At 37.9% G+C, this 17,488-nt stretch overlaps 1 protein-coding gene across 7 annotated transcripts in view; it reads right to left on the bottom strand.

Moving 5' to 3' along the window:
* The window catches only part of ELMOD1 (ELMO domain containing 1), a 68,297-nt gene that overhangs the window by 21,574 nt on the left and 29,235 nt on the right, over positions 1–17,488 (bottom strand). For 5 of the 7 annotated variants that reach the window (XM_077893318.1, XM_077893319.1, XM_077893322.1 and 2 more), the window contains 5 exons: positions 13,639–13,784; positions 13,472–13,500; positions 12,532–12,629; positions 8,230–8,359; positions 1,803–1,936 (listed from right to left, as the gene is read on the bottom strand). In XM_077893318.1, coding sequence (XP_077749444.1) covers positions 1,803–1,936; positions 8,230–8,359; positions 12,532–12,629; positions 13,472–13,500; positions 13,639–13,784 — 537 coding nt within the window. Of the gene's footprint in view, positions 1–1,802; positions 1,937–8,229; positions 8,360–12,531; positions 12,630–13,471; positions 13,501–13,638; positions 13,823–17,488 lie in introns of all 7 variants that reach the window. The other 2 variants (XM_077893320.1, XM_077893323.1) reach the window with 1 other exon arrangement.

Genomic DNA, 17,488 nt, shown 5'->3' with positions numbered 1-17,488 from the left:
AGCAGTCAACAAAACTAAAAGACAACGTACAGGATGGGAGAAGATATTTGCAAATGACCTATGATAAAGGGCTAGTATCCAAGATCTATAAAGAACTTACTAAACTCAACAGCAAAGAAACAATCTCATCATGAAATGTGCAAAAGACATGAACAGAAATTTCACCAAAGAAGACATACACATGGCCAACAAGCACATGAGAAAATGCTCCACATCGCTTGCCATCAGGGAAATACAAATCAAAACCACAATGAGATACCAGCTCACACCACTGAGAACGGTGAAAATTAACAAGATGGGAAACAATAAATGTTGGAGAGGATGTGGAGAAAGGGGAACCCTCTTGCACTGTTGGTGGGAATGTGAACTGGTACAGCCACTCTGGAAAACTGCGTGGAATTTCCTCAAAGAGTTAAATGTAGAACTACGCTATGACCCAGCAATTGTATTGCTGGGTATTTACCCCCAAAGATACGGATGCAGTGAAACCGCAGGACACCTGCATCCCCGATGTTTATAGCAGCAATGTCCACAATAGCCAAACAGTAGAAGGAGCCTCAGTATCCATCGAAAGATGAATGGATAAAGACATTGTGGTCTACTTATACAATGGAATATTACTCAGCCATTGGAAATGACAAATACCCAACCATTTGCTTCAATGTGGATAGAACTGGAGGGTATTATGCTGAGTAAAGTAAGTCAATCAGAGAAGGACAAACATAATATGGTCTCATTCATTCGGGGAATAGAAAAAATAGTGAAAGGGAATATAGGGGAAAGGAAAGAAAATGAGTAGGAAATATCAGAGAAGGGGACAAACTATGAGAAACTCCTAACTCTGGGAAATGAACAAGGGGTAGTGGAGGGGGAGGTGGGTGAGGGGTGGGGTGACTGCGTGATGGACACTGAGCGGGGCACTTGACAGGATGAGCACTGGGTGTTATGCTATATGTTGGCAAATTGAACTCCAATAAAAAATATACAAAAAAAAAATGAGTAAGGCTTAGTTTCCTTTAAAAACACATCACTATCCTAACAGGATGGTGTCAAAGCACAAAGAAGCAACTGAAAAGGACTACCTTTGGCTTAAAAAATAGTGACTCCATATGACTTAATTTAAACATGAAAATAAAAGAATGAGCAGTTATTTGAATCACAACAAACATATAAAACTAGGAATTAAAAATTGTGTTAAAAAACTTAAAAAATTTTTTTTGATCACTAACAAGGAACCTATGGCACCAACTCCTCAGTCTTGAGATTTGGCAACTAAATAGAAAATTTGAGCATCTGTCCTGTCTGTATTTTAGAGAAACTAAATAACCATAATTGATGAATGAAATCAAGTCTTTACAGAATTCCAGCCAACAATTGTGAGAGGAATCACAGAATTGGAAAGTCACTTTTTGTACAATGAATTAACTTGTCCAGTGAAGATTATTGAAGGATGAAGTGATCAGATAAAGGGCTGAGGGACTTTATGATGGCACCATCAGGCTGTGATGCCTCCCTTCCCTCTCAGCAGGACTGAGAAGGGGACACTGCAGGCCACCCTCTGATGTCACCTGAACCTACTGAGGCCTTTCCAAATACCTCCAAACGCAATGAAGTTTGCCAAAGAAAAGGAAGAGGTAGTACCTTTTTAAATTTTAGGAACCGGAGTTATCTCTCAGAGGACCTCAGTGTTTTCTTGGAGTTTTCTACGAAGTGGCTTTTGGAACTAGTAAAACTCAACTTTGTCACTTCCACATGACCAGGACATCACTTTTTAATACTTAACCCTTCTGCGTCTTACTTACTGCAAATTGTATAGGCCCAGAAGTCCCATTCCTCGAAAATCAGTTTTAGGATCATCACCTTGGAAACCAATTTCACACCATTGCTTAGAAATTCGAGATTCCAATGGAGTATTGGGCTTCAAGAATTTCCATAACTGGAAGACAAGATAGAAGGTTAGCCTGTTGATGTAAACACAAACACTTTTTCCTATGGCAGATTTTGTAAACTACATTACTAGGAGGAGCTTTATAAAGCTGAATATAGATTTGATCATATTTCAATAATTTATGACAGCAGTTCTCACTGTATGGTCTGAAGACTCCTTGGAGGGACTCAGAGACCTTTTCAGAGGATTTGGGAGGTAAAAACTATTTCGTAATAAAACTTAAAAAAAATAATAATAATAAAACTTAAGAGGTTATTTGCCTTTTCTTTCTCATCTTCTCATGAGTATATAGTAGAACTTTCCAGAGGCTGCATGACCTTTGATGATGTCATTACTCTGGAGGCTATGGAATGTGTATTTGTATATTTTAGTGCTTTACACTTTTCTGTTTTAATTTCTAATAAAAAATATAACTGTATAATCTCCCAGAAAAGGTCCTCAAAAATTTATTTATTTATTTATTTTTATTTTATGATAGTCACACACACACAGAGAGAGAGAGAGAGAGAGGCAGAGACATAGGCAGAGGGAGAAGCAGGCTCCATGCACTGGAAGCCCGACATGGGATTCGATCCCGGGTCTCCAGGATCGTGACCTGGGCCAAAGGCAGGCGCCAAACCGCTGCACCACCCAGGGATCCCATTCCTCAAAAATATTTAAGAGAATGAAGATAAATGGCGAACAGGGAAATATTTTAGGCCATGTATTATTTTTACCCCAGTATTATTTTTTTTTAAATTTTTATTTATGATAGTCACACAGAGAGAGAGAGAGAGAGAGAGAGAGGCAGAGGGAGAAGCAGGCTCCATGCACCGGGAGCCCGATGTGGGATTCGATCCCGGGTCTCCAGGATCACGCCCTGGGCCAAAGGCAGGCGCCAAACCACTGCGCCACCCAGTTTACCCCATTATTAACAAAAAGAAAAGTGGACTTGAGTTTCCTTTCTGACCTCTAGCAGAAGTGAGAGCAAACAAGCATCCTATAACCGGAAGAAGGAAGATCACTGATGTTCATGAATAAATAAACCTCAAAATATAGTATCCTCTTTTATAGTATCATTTTTAAGAGTTACCTAGAAGAATTTTAATATTAGTATATGTTAATTGACAAATATAAACTTAAATACTGGGCAGCCCTGGTGGGGTATCATAGATACTATGATCTTCACTGCTTAAGGAACTGGTTCTATTTTTCTAAGTTTTCTATTGAAGATAGATTCAGCAATACTATTACTTGAGAAAGTGAAACCCACAGCTGCATAAATATATAATGCTCAAACTAATCTTTCTAATAAAGAGATGGACATATAAGCAAATTTACTTTTTAGACTATTAATATTTTATATTGTGTCTTTATTATAGACAGGGACAAATACAAATATAAAATTTTCTTATTACTGTTTCAGACATACTTCAACTTCTAAATTGTTTATTCTATGTAATACGGACTTTAAATCTTACAGAGAACAGTAATACACAAAAGGCTTGCTTTACAATGTATTGTCCCATTTGAAACAGTGTAGAACATAATAGTGACAGGAAACACTAACGAAAAAGAGATATAATTCAAAGGATACAATATGTTAGTGGTACAACTGCTAAAGGGTGAGAGAAAATTTCAGAGTGAACAAAGTGAATCTATCATGCTTGAAAGCAAAATAGCAAACATGAGTCTAAGAAATCCCTTTTTATATTATCCATATGAGAATTTATCAGTGTTCTGTGTTCATCAGGTTGGAAAATATTTGAGTTCAGGAAAGGAGCGCTAAAGAATGAGAGAAGAGCCTCTTTTAGGGGATCCCTGGGTGGCGCAGTGGTTTGGCACCTGCCTTTGGCCCAGGGCGCGATCCTGGAGACTCTGGATCGAATCCCACGTCGGGCTCCCTGCATGGAGCCTGCTTCTCCCTCTGCCTGTGTCTCTGCCTCTCTCTCTCTGTGACTATCATGAATAAATAAATAAAATCTTAAAAAAAAAATACTTTAGGGGAGTAAATAGTTTGAATAATGCTTAAAAAAGAAATTCCGTTTTAATAATTTCATGCATCATGACAGACCAGACCAATGGCTAAAAAGTGTTCTTATTTATTTATTTTTCTCTAAACATTTTATTTATTTATTTATTCATGAGACACACACAGAGAGAGAGAGAGAGAGAGAGAGAGAAGCAGAGACACAGGCAGAGGGAAAAGCAGGCTCCACACAGGGAGTCTGATGTGGGACTCGATCCCGGGACTCCAGGATCGTGCCCTGGGCCAAAGGCAGGCGCTAAACCGCTGAGCTACCCAGGGATCCCTAAAAAGTGTTCTTAATTAAATTCTTAATCCTATCTGCTTTAATAAGGGTCACTTTCTCAGATAATGAAAGTTGATTATGCTAAAGTATTTATATGAAGTGCTACCATGTATATATTTCCTGTAAGAATGAGTTACTGGATTCTCTTCTGATAAATAAGCTCTTTCCTGAAAAAGTAAGGAGAGGAGGCAGGGTGGCCCTGAAGGGTGAGGTCATTTCTTGCATGTAGGGAGATGACCAGAAATCTGAACCAAGGGGGCAGGCCTCTTTGGAGTTCAGCCATCTAAACCGTGCTGCTGGGAGTGGAGTTATTACAAAGCTACTGCCACTGGCAGGAGACCAGTAATAGAAAGGGTGATTCCCATGGCAGATGACAAGCTACAGATGTGGAAGCTGTACCCTGATGGACTGTCATCCATCATGGCCTACACTCTGTTTCACTCTTTCTCTTTACACTGAGCCTTTATCACAAGCTTATTTCAACACTTTCCTTGTCTCATGTCTGTTTCAGAAGAGCAAGGGCAAGGTCCTTTGTCTATCCATTCATTCAAGGAGAAGCAGCCTTTCACCAAGACCACCGATCATGGGGTTATCTCTTCCCATCAGGAAAGGATCTTTTAATTTTGAGTTTTGTTTTGTTTTTAGATAGGGGAGAGTGGGGCAGAAGGAGAGAGAGAAGCTTTTTTGTTGTTTTTGCGGTTGTTGAGAGAGAGAATCTTACGCAGGCTCCACACTCAATGCGGAGTCTGATGTGGGGCTCAATCCCATGAGTCTGAGATCATGACGAGCCAAAATCAAGAGTTGGATGCTCACTGACTGAGCCACCCACGTGCCCCTATTTTTTTTTCTATTGAGTACCTGACTCTACCTAAAATTTTCACTTTATTATTAATGTGGTCAGCAAATGTTTAATAGAAATGTTCATTTGAATAACTCACATGGACAGTAAGTACTCTATGAACATAAGGCAATGCTATTTAGTTTCATCTCACCCTATATTTAAATCAAATGATCATAAAATCTTGATTTTTTTAATACTTTAAGACTATGAACACTGATAATGGCCTCCCACATTTATAAATCAGAGCACTTAAACAATATGGCAATGTATTATCTAAGCCTCTAAATCAAGAGTTGGCAAACTTTGTCTGTAAAGGACCAGATAGTAAATATTTTAGGGTTTGGTGGCCATATGGTCACTGCTGCAATTACTTAATTTTGCCATTGTAGTACAAAAGCAGCCAAATAGTACATACATCAATGAATGGACATGTTCCAACAAAACTTTACAAAAATGGGTGGCAGGCCAGATTTGGCCCACAGGCTTTAGTTTGCTGACTCCTGCTCTAAACAGTTCATGAAGTAGGTAACAAGAGTCTTATTACCATTTTAAAGATGAAGCAGCCTCAGGTCAGGCAGTTAAACACAAACCATGGACCAGCCTCTTGAAATACAAGTGGGAAAAAAGGCACGGTTTCTCCCTTGGGAGGTAGTGTAGTGCAGAAGCATGGAGCTCTTTCTAACAAGGTGAGCTGGAGCAGCATCTAACTGCCTGGCCTCATTTTCCTCACTTGAAAATGGGGATAGTGCTAATCTTTCACCACAAGGTTATTGTGACCATTAAGTGAAATACTGTTGTAAAACATTTACTGTAATGATTAATGTGTGCTAAATATTCACTGAATGTTTTATTATTACTAATTTTATTATCATACTTGGAATTTGAATAAACTAATGAAGAGAATGAAGGTCCCACTCTTAAGTGTTCCTGGGAGATTGGTGAAGATTTCAATATTGAATAAATAAGGATTTTAGAAAGAGCTGGCTCTGGCTATGAGGATACCAGGTAATAGAGGGAATTGCATGAGCAAATGCCTGGGCATATGGCATGGCCTGGACTGTTCTGGGTCAAGGTGAATGACAGAGCATAGAGGCTACAGGAGGTACAGCTTGGGGAAATAGATTGGAAAGAGCCCAGAATGCCAAGTTAAGGTGCATGAGCTTTCTTCTGTCAGACACAGGGCAGCTGAAGTTTTATTTTATTTTATTTTTTTTAAGATTTTATTTATTTATTCATAGACACACAGAGAGAGGGGCAGAGACACGGACAGAGGGAGAAGCAGGCTCCACGCAGGGAGCCCGATGTGGGACTCCAGGATCACACCCCAGGCTGCAGGCGGCGCCAAACCGCTGCGCCACGGGGGCTGCCCCGGCAGCTGAAGTTTTAAACCTGGGGAATAACGTGACTGGATAATCCCTCTGGCAGTATTTTAGAAGATAGAAGGGAGGAGGCTAATAGTGGCAGAATTAAAAGGCTATTATAACGCCCCAAGCTAGAGATAATGCTAAATGAGGTAGTGGGTATGGGAAACATTCAAGAGCCATTTTGAGGGATCTCTATGGATAAGATTTAGTGATTTTTTTTGTCATTGCATAGTATCTCCCCAATTAGATTGCAAGCCACTTGAGGGTAGAAAAGATGCCTTTCCTCAAGGTGCCTAAAGCAGCAGTGGACTGCCCTGCCCTGGCTTTATGACTTACTAGCTGTATGGATCAGAATCTGGACTGTAATGCTTATAGTTTGTTCAGTTGTAAAGATACCAACCATCACCTTGCTTATTTCTTATAGCTATACCAGTAAAAAATAACACAAACTCAAATCACAGATAAAAGGTATATCATAAAACTCCTTGACTTTTAGTATCTAATGAACTACAGTAATTCATGCATTCATCCCTATTTGTTGAAAACCCACTATGTACAACATCCATACAACAGATCAGCTAGGATGGTGCACAGCAGACACCTAGATGTCACTGATTCTGAAGGCATTGGCCATTCTAATGAATTCTTCAGCTGCCTGTGGCCACTCTGTTCATTTTTACACCTCTTTTCTCTTTCATTTACCTCTTATTTCTCACCTTGAGGTAATTTTAATTGAGCTCGACTACTTCTATCAGAAAATAGGATAAAAAAGGCAATAACAGGAAATGAAGCTCAGCCAGTAGGTTAGCTAAATTTAAGCAGAGCAGAAAGAAAAGAAAAACTGCTAAGAATGAGTGAGTCTTCTTTCATCTTTAAGGATTCACATCAGATATGGCACTAATTAGCAGACAAGTCATCTGTGTATTTACATACACAAAAGTGCGTACTCCACACAAAAACACAGAATATGTTTTTAAAATTACAGCTCATATTGACATTTTTCAATAAAATAAGGCAGTTAAATGTTTCTTTCCAATTTTGTTAGCGTCTTTTGTATTCTAGCGAAGGACAAAGAAGTACTCCATCCTAAAAAGCACCTATTTTCAGAAGCGAATTTAGAAGATATTTCAAATGAATAGTTCTAAAGGTGAGTCTTAATTTCTTAAACTCCAAATTCAGTGTTTTGAGGTCAAGTTATTGGTGTTTAATAATGCACATCAGATCATATAAGATCCTTGAGGGTTTGCTTTGACAGCCAGAAGAAGTATATACAAGTGCACATTGTTCTTCTAACGGTTTTAGTAAACCAGATATAAACCTTAACCTCCTCTTCTGATACTCTTCAAGTTACATGAATAAATAATCAGCAATAAGATCTTAGGTAATTTCCCAAGAGGGCTTTTGCTGAAGCAGAAACCAACTTCATCTTCTTTTATGTCTATTAAAAGTCATAAATGGAAATCCCATGTCACCCTTTGACAAATGCTTTTTCTCCTACTGGCTTTCAATACAGTTAAACAGCCTAAACCTGAGCCAGACAATGAGTGCTTAAGGAAAACACCTCTGATGCTGTCTCAGATTTTTTTATTATTTATTTATTTTTTAAAAAGGCTTTACATTTAACTTCTCACATGAATTTTCTAATGAAGAATTTACCTCTCACATCTGAACCAGCAAGAAGAGTAGGCTTTCCCAGCCAGCTACACACCCAGTGTCTAGCACTTGGTGGGGCTTGGCAGAGGTTAGCTGACTTAAGAAAGCACTGAAATGTTTTCAAGGTCTAACCTTCAAAAGCATTTCTTCATGTTGGGGGTTATCAGAATCATAGGGTTCTCTGCGCAGTTTTTCCACATCTGCAATAAGATTTCTGTAGCCAACAATTTGCAAAAGGCAAGCTTGAAGAGAGATTCCCAACCTAAGGTGTTCAAAAACAGAAGAAACACACATGAGGAGAAACAAAACATATTTTGGCGTTTGTTCACTTGATGTGTGCACAATAGGACTTTCCATATTTATATAATATTGAGGAAATTGCTCATGAGATGTATTTTTTTATTGGAGTTCACTTTACCAACATCTAGCATATCACCCAGTGCTCATCCTGTCAAGAGCCCCCACTCAGTGCCCGTCATCCAGTCACCCTAACCCCCCGCCCACCTCCCTTTCCACTACCCCTTGTTCATTTCCCAGAGTTAGGTGTCTCTCATGTTCTGTCACCCTCACTGATATTTCCCACTCATGAGATGTATTTAATTGTAGTCTAGTTTTTCTTTTTGTGGACACAGAACCATATTTAGTTTATTTAGAAACATAAAGGAATGTAACATTTCCTGCATTGATCTCCCAATCACTTATTTGAGTGGAAGCACAGTTTCTTACTGAGGCTCCATATGGACAGTTGTAGAACTTGGCTAAAGTTTACCTCTTGTTCTGGCCTTTTCTTAAAGTTACAACAATATGGCTTAAAAAACAAGGGAGCTCTTTACGCAGGTGAGTTAAATAAGACGTAGAAAATATAGGTGATAATGAATTCAGAGGGATGATTTAACCCTGCTAGGTGGCTCTGTCACAAGCACCTCAGGGGTGTTTGTGTGTGTGTGTGTGTGTGTGTGTGTGTGTGTGTGTGAGAGAGAGAGAGAGAGAGAGAGAGAGAGAGAAAGGGGGAGAGAGAGTGCTCTCAGGAGCATAGTGGAAGGAAAATTTCAAAACAACAATAACAACAATAACAGAAAAATCCCCAAACACCTGTGCTCGGGAGCATCCCTGACAGATGAGGCAATACCAAGAGAAAGAACTCACTACTTTACAGAATTTCTCATTCCCTTCTGACTGCTTTGTCTGAACGCTTTTTCTTATGTTGAAACAAAATTCGTTTTCCTTATTACCAAGTGGTTCAAATTTTGTTCTCTGAGAAAATTCATTTCCAACTTTCCCTGGCCAAAACTATTTATCTTAAGACAGTGATTCTTTTTTCTAGTCTGATATACAGGAATCCTCACATCTCCAGGAATCCTCAGTTCCTTCAATTTCCTCTCATGGGACAAGGGTTTCACTTGTTTTACTCTCTCGCTGTCTTCTCTGAATGTATACTGTTTGAATAACAGACCCCTTAAACATATCACCAGAAAACAGTCTGGCAAGTGTGATACACAGAGAATCACTACTTTCTGTGACCTCAATGTTGCTTTTCTCTTCTACAACATAGCAGATAAAATAGGTCACATTACATCTATAAAACAAGTGACCAAATAATCACCACGATCCTTTTTTCACATAAACTACTGTCATGTAAATTATTCTCCAGTACTTGTTTGATGGCATTTTATTTTATTTTTTAAAGATTTTATTTATTTATTCATGAGACACACACACACTCACACACACACACACACACACACACACAGAGGCAGAAACACAGGCAGAGGGAGAAGCAGGCTCCATGCAGGGAGTCTGATGCAGGACTTGATCCCAGGACTCCAGGATCATGCCCTGGGCCGAAGGCAGGCACTATACTGCTGAGCCACCCAGGGATCTCCATTGATGGCATTTTAAAATCTAAAGGTAATATCTCATATTTATTTATTTATTATTTATTTATACTGTTAAGTTTCTTTATAGTCATTCACTTCTGTGGCTCAAAGATAGTTGAACATTGGCAATTTCATAGGATTCTACCCAGAGTTAACTGTCCAGTATCCTCCTCCCAATTCACACTAAATTTGAACATTTTTTGTTGTGGTGGTGTTTGTTACAATCATCTTTTTTTTGAAGGAGAAAATGAGATGTTTAGAGGTTAAGTCTAATGTTGGGAGCAATAGAGAATTATACATTTTAGGATTGTATACCTATTCCACATATTGAGCATAAGGTCAGATAACCCAAATACTAAACTTAAATAAAACTGAATGTTCAATTAAATGGCCCTTATATTTATCTGTTACCATAGCACCACAAAATCAAAGGAGAGATTTAAATTTAGGAAAAGGGCAGAGTGGCACTGGTCACCCAGAGAATCAATGTAGAACTGAGAAGAGAGTTAATTTTGAGGAAAAGAGCAAGAGAATATAGGAGGGAACAAGAGGAGCCAATTCGATTTCCCCCTATTTTTACTGTAGTAATTTCTCAAGTGCATTAGCAGCGCTTGAAAAAAATGTAAAACAAAATGTGGTTACTTAAGGAAGTAGTCCAAATGTCCATTGACAGGTGAATGGAGATAGGTGAATGGATAAATAACATGTGAGATGTGTGTGCGTGTGTGTATATATATATATATATATATACACACACGCACACACACACAAACACACAAAAGGTATATATATATATACACACACACACACAAACACACAAAATGGAATATTAGTCATAAAAAAGAATAAAATCTTGTTTTTTTGCAAGAACATGGATAGATCTAGAGAGTACCATACTAAGTGAAATAAGTGAAATAAGTCAGAGAAAGACAGATACCATATGATTTCGCTCATATGAATCTAAGAAATAAAACAAAAACAAAGCAGAAAAAAAGAAACAAACCAAGAAACAGACTCTGAACTACCAGATTCTGAGATCACCAGAAGGGAGGGGGTGGAGCACCTGTCATGATGGGCACCGGGTGATGTAGGGAAGCGTTGAGTCACTATACCGTACACTTGAAACTAATATAACATTGTATGTTAACTACACTGGAATTAAAAAAAAACACAATGTATGGTTAACAGTAGAAATGGCTTGATAAATTATAACATATTTCCTCCAGTCTTCTCTATTTACTGTTTTTTTTCCAGAAAACTATTTAAAAAAATTATATTTTGTCATGTCAGTCTAGGAAAAAAGGACTGAAATCCATATTGAGATGTAAAAATGCAATCTACTGCCTCTAAGAGTTTTTTCCCCAAAGGAAATCAAAAGCATAGATGGCAACTAAATGATCCTGAATGAAACATAGGACTTTCATGGAAAAGACTGAAAAGATTTACTATTAAATCAAATCCAATATCCAAATATGATTGTGGGTCTAATATATCCCTCATGCCCAACTGCAGTCTTAAATTTTTGGTTCAACTTAATTTAAAATGAATTGCCTTCTAATTATCTTCCCAAAGAAATAAAATATATATCAGGGGTTTCAAAAAGACATTTGCTATAAATTAAATCACCCTTAATGACTGAATAAGGAAAAGATAGCTAATTAGCTGAAGTGTCTGCAGAAGAATGCTATGGAGACCATGTGGAAATGGGGTTTTGTGCTGAACCCCAATTAGCTAGTACCCAGAATCTCTCCAAGAGGCAGACCTATACAAAGCACACTCGGAAAGTCCCTTTAACTACAGTTCCCCATCTTTGGCAATTAAAAGCCTTTCTCAGCCATAACGTGAAGTTCTTGCCTATGAACATCTAAAAGACAGTTTGATTGTTACCTACCTAAACTGTCTCTAAATATATCTGCCTGCAGAATTTATTCTACCCAACATCCTTAACCCAAAATTTTACTGAAAAACTCCTGTACCCAATGGGAAATATAAAGCTAATTTTAAAAGTCATGTACGTTGCCAAGTGCATTTTAATATTTCCAAGATGAGAGGACTAAATTACAAAGTTCTGAAGTCTTTGTATAAAAACCATCCTTCCCTCCCACACATGCCAGTCTTCTTGACAAGCATGTAGGAACCGTCTCCAAGATTATCAGCCTGTCATAAACTGAGGGGATATTTTTGATGGAGCAGAATCAGCTTGGGCACATTTACAACATGAACATTTACTGTTAATGTAAAACAGGCATTGTGTGGCATGATTGTTCATAAAATGGGTGCCCTTTATTTCCTCTTCTGATATCAGGGCATCCATCAGATTTCCTACATTCACTGCAGCTCAGAAGCAAAGGGTAAATCATAACAGAAGTAGAGAGCTGCTGCTATTTACAAATATGAAAAAGGTACCTTTTTTCTTTTTTCTTCATCTGAAAGTCAGAAACATTGCAGATGATGGTGGCAGGGAGAGTGGGAGAGCATGCCAGCCAGCTCAGCACTATAGAAGTACTAAGCACATGCCATGTGTTCTGTGTTTACAACAGCAGAAATACACTCTTACTGTGGATTTATGTCAGGGTTAATTTGTTTCAGTTCCATGATGTCCTCTATGGTTTTCTCAATGGCGTCAGGGTGAGCAGTCACTGAGGTCTGCAGCAGCTGGAAGACACATGCCAATCAGTTCCCTTGTCACAAGTGGCAGTGACTTGAGCGGGATCTGTTCATAAGGGGGTCTTGGGTATTTGCTTAGAACTCCTCAATGACACTAAACTAATACTAAACTAAAAGCAAAAATTGATTTTGTATTTGAATTCTAGTAACTGAGACATTTTTACAATGGAGGGGGACAGTGCAATTTTCCTGATTAAGATAATTAACATAAAACAGAAATACAGAAGTTTTTTTTAGTATTTTCATCTTTCTCAAGCTACTTAGGTTGAAATATTATTTTATTTTTCTTATCCAATATACATGGTTTCCATTGTTAACAGATAGTATGCCTATGACTGAGTGAAGGACATGGAGGATGTAGTCATAAAAATGCCCAAATTAAATAATAATGTTCAAGAATCTTGAAAAAAGAACCAACCCAGATTTTGTCTCTTATGTGGATGCTTAACAGTATGCTATAACAGCTAGCATAGTGGCTTCTCTGATTTTCTTGGGAAATCTTGAGTATAAAGTTAAATGATCTGGATATTTAAGAAATGCCAGAGAGTTAACATTGTTCTTATTTTCAAAGAATATTTATTCCATGATTTGGAAAATATAAAAAAGGATTAATTCAACAATAAAGTCATAAGTGTATCATAAATCTGCCTAGAAATTCACATTTGTGGCTACTCTCATGTCAAAAGTGGGGTGGCTTGTGATGGGCAAACAACTCTTCTCAATTTGCATACCCATTGATATATTTTTGTTTCTTAGTGTTTACTTTTTGATGATGGAGGTAGGCATCCAAGTGAATAGTTGCTTAAAAACATAAAAACAATTTTACTTACCTTACTTTTTGAATCCCTCAGTGATGTTTCTATAAAAATGACAATTAAAAACGTCATTAAAAATTATCCTTTATAAGTGGTTTAAAATTACTATACACAAATATAACACACAACATCCACAATCCCACCAAGCTTGTATTTTGCTCACTTCTTTGTTTCATGCTTACCGATTTTCATGGTTCTAGAAGCCCCAGGCTTGGTATTGTAGCAGATCCGTTGCAATTCACATCTTCCAGTCAGTTTTCTCATTACAAATTTTAGGCAGCGCCACAAAAATTTACAGTAAAAATACAGGCACACCTGGAACAACATTCTGTCAAAGACAAAAGACAGCACCCTTCCACTAGAACTCTGGAAGAGAGCAGAAAGCAGCCACCACCAGCAGGAAGAGCCCAGAAAAAAATCAACCATTAGACTCTGGGTTTACAAGCATATTTCATTTTTCTAATACCATGTTCTACTTGATGTATCTACAGAACCCATTACTAGGAAGGAAGCCCAAAGTCTGTGAGGACACACTATCACTGCAGGCAACTCCAGAATGCCCTATGCTAATAGAGTGGATATTCCCAAAACTGAGGGTGAGGCTCAGGAATCCTTTTCCTGCCTTTGACTAAAAACATTTTAAAAATGAATAGGTACCTCCTTGTGTTTTAGGAGTTCTCTCTCCCTTAGCTGAGGGGAAGAACATAGAGCCTTCTTCTGCCTCTGTAGACAGCCTCTCAGTTAGCTCTGCTCGATTTCCAGCCCTGCCTTAGTGCCTTGTGGGGGGGCCCTCTATTTTGATTCTTCCCTTGCTCCCATCCTTTCCCTCCTTCTCTCTGCTTTCCTTTTAGGCACTAGAGGACGCGGTTGTGTGGCACGTGTCTTCTATGCTCCCCAGTTGCACCACTTCGTGGACTGGTCAAAGGCCTCTTCATCAGTTCATTGAATAAGTGGGTTGACCTTTAGTTCTCCAACATCCTCTCATTTAAATTAAACTTCATCTCTTGACAAGTTTGTTCTTGGCTCCTTCTAACAAAGTTTTCTTTATAGCACCCTCTATCTCACTCTAGTAATTCCTCAACAAACTATGAAATGTATAGTTGCCAATCAGGTACTTACAACTTCTCTAGCATGTGGGGATTTGTGTTTTATGCTGACTTTCATTTTTAATATGTGAGTGTCTTCCACATCACAGTACAGTTTAGAGTCTCAAAATGACTCAAGCTACAGAAGAAAAGACTTCCCATCCAGGAACTTATATTCAACCCATCTTCTTTTCCTACTGTGCATTCCTAGGAGGCAGAATTATTTATATAACTTCCTTTTGTTGTCATTTCTAAAAGATGTTTATTTTTCACTGATGTTCAGTAATTCCCTCCAACTTTAACATGATCATTCAGATTAATGAGAGTAGTTAACGAATAACCTTAGTGATGTGATCCATCTATGTATATGAACCAACACTTTGTGTGTTCCTTTGCTTAATTGCTCTGGCTCTAATAGCTTGGACAGCCTGTGTTAAAATAAAAATTCTAATAGGCTAATTTGTACAAGGGCATGGGATCTATATCATATAAATGTAAAGGAATGGAGGAAACCAAACTGCTATACTAAGATAATACAATGGAATTCTTTGTAGGCAATAAAATTATGTTCTAGAAGAGCTAGTAACATAAGAAAATGTCAAAAAAACCATAAGAAAATGTCATAATATGCTTAACAAAAAGAAAAATTAGAAAGAAACACATATGATCTTCTTTTTCTTTGAAAAAATTTAATGGTGGAGCACTTGGGTGGCTCAGTCGGTTATGTCTAGCTTTTGATTTCATCTCAGGTCATGATCCCAGGATCTTGAGATCTTGCCCCACCTCAGGCTCCACACCTATGATCCTTCTTCTTAGGTGGATCCCCCTCCCCACCCCTCTATCTCTCTCTCTCTAAAAAAAGTAAGTAAATAAAAATAAATTAATGGTGATGTATGAACACAGAGAAAAAGATGCAGAATATACAACAAAAATGTTAACAGTGGTATTTCTGGGTAAAGGAAAAATAAGTACTTTCAATTTTCATTTTTGGCTAAGTATATTTTCCTTTTTGTATAATAAGTACATTTTATTTAAGAAAAAGGAGGGTTATAACAATTAAAATGTATAAAATGATCACCAAAAGCCCTTATAAAAGTACATATAAAATATCAATGTAAACTCAGATTCTGCTGAAATATATAAAATTGAATCACTATCTTTAGAAATCTGAAATTTAACTATTTTAGCCAAATACATCCTAAGATCTATTAAGATTTAGGTTATCCATTCCCCCGTTCCCCTCCACCTGCCCAAAGATAAACTAAAAATAAATTTAGAGGAACATCTTTTTTTTTTATTTTTAAAAATTTGAGATAGAGCACAAGTTGGGGAAGGGGCGAGGGGGGCATCAGGGGAGATAGAAGCAGACTCCCCTGATGCAGGGCTCCATCTCAGGACGCTAGGGTTATGTATGACCTGAGCTGAAGGCAGATGCTTCACTGACTGAGCCACCTAGGTGCCTCTAGAGGAACATTTTAATTAGATGGGTGAGAAATTTTGCAAAACTTCAACTTTCTCTCTTGGGAAAACTTTTCCATTTTTCCACCTAGTAGATAGCTATGCCAGAAGAAAAGATTGAGCAGTGGCAATGATATTATAGATTGGCTTTATTACTGTTACTAAGTTGAGGATAAAAGCTTTCCATGATGTGTCCTTATGGTGCCCATGTAGTTTATCTAGCATGTGAGCCAACTCCACAAATGAAGCCTCTGCAGTCCATGTGTCAGGACACCACGACAATTAGGTTCTTGTGGTACCAAATGTTCCTAGACAAAGGGTTCTGATTATTGTTTAAGGAGTATTTACGTATTTACTCTACTTAGGGTGCAAGCCATCAGACCGTTTTATAGCTTAAATTAAACTAGAAAGTTTCCCCCATGCAACTTCTCCATCAAATCCATACAAAGATGTGGCTTGAGGCCTAGAAGTGTCCTCTTAGGAGCAGGGAACATCCAGGTGTATAGTAGTAGCTTCTAGCCCATCTGTAATTTCTAACACTGGCCTCCTTGCGCAAGAGAAGAAAATGCCTGTGGAAGTGTTTTGCATTAAGACAGCTTTACATAAAAGAAGAGAAAAGATAGTATGTTCTGTTTGCTTTTATCTTTTGTTTTTTTCAATTCCCTTGAGGATGTTCCTACTATCAAAGACAGAAAAACCCAGTGGAAATCTATGGTGAGGGGTTAGAGATGCTGCATCATCTCTCTGGGCTCATCTCTCTGAGGTATAGGTACGACATCCCTCTCACACAATCACATAAACAGTAGTATCACACACTGTGAACAAGAAATGCCCATTCAATTGCAGAGTGACGTTTACACACTGGTTCTTTACTTTTGTAATTTCTGGGCCAGTTGTACTGATTATATTAATTATTAAGGTTATTATTTTAACTTTTTTCCTAATGGGCCAAAACACCCCTAAATATTTCATTAAAAAGCCAGCTCGCTATGCTAGGCACTATATTTTCTTGCTTTGCTAGGTACTTGAATTTTTTACAAGCCAGATCATCAGATCAGACAATGTTTTGACAGATATAATTTATTTTGCATTTAGATCAGAAACCTAAGGCATGTACAGAGATGGAAACATCAGTTCTACCCTTTACTTTGGAGGCCTTGTTTTAATGACAAAACAATATCCAACCTGCTTCCTCATGAAAGGACCAGATCAACAAAGCCTTCATATGAGCATCTCAGAATGGCTGTGGTTCACCAATAGGTGTTGCCAGGAGCTTACTTTTTAAGTTTTTGGACCTATTTAAGTCCCTAAATTGTAACGTTTATGAAAAAACTGCTGAAGGTCCAGAGGAGAATAAACATGATTAAATATTTTGGGAGAATGTTAAAAATGTGCTTGGCATGTTTATCCTTTTCTGAAAAGGAAGAAATTAAGAAATGGATTTTTAAATGCTTTTACGTTGATCAGTAGTTGGTTTTGGAGAAAAGGG

The sequence above is a fragment of the Canis aureus genome, chromosome 3 (assembly GCF_053574225.1).
Source record: "Canis aureus isolate CA01 chromosome 3, VMU_Caureus_v.1.0, whole genome shotgun sequence".
Classification (NCBI taxonomy): domain Eukaryota; kingdom Metazoa; phylum Chordata; class Mammalia; order Carnivora; family Canidae; genus Canis; species Canis aureus.
This window is presented reverse-complemented; position numbering and strand designations above follow the sequence as displayed.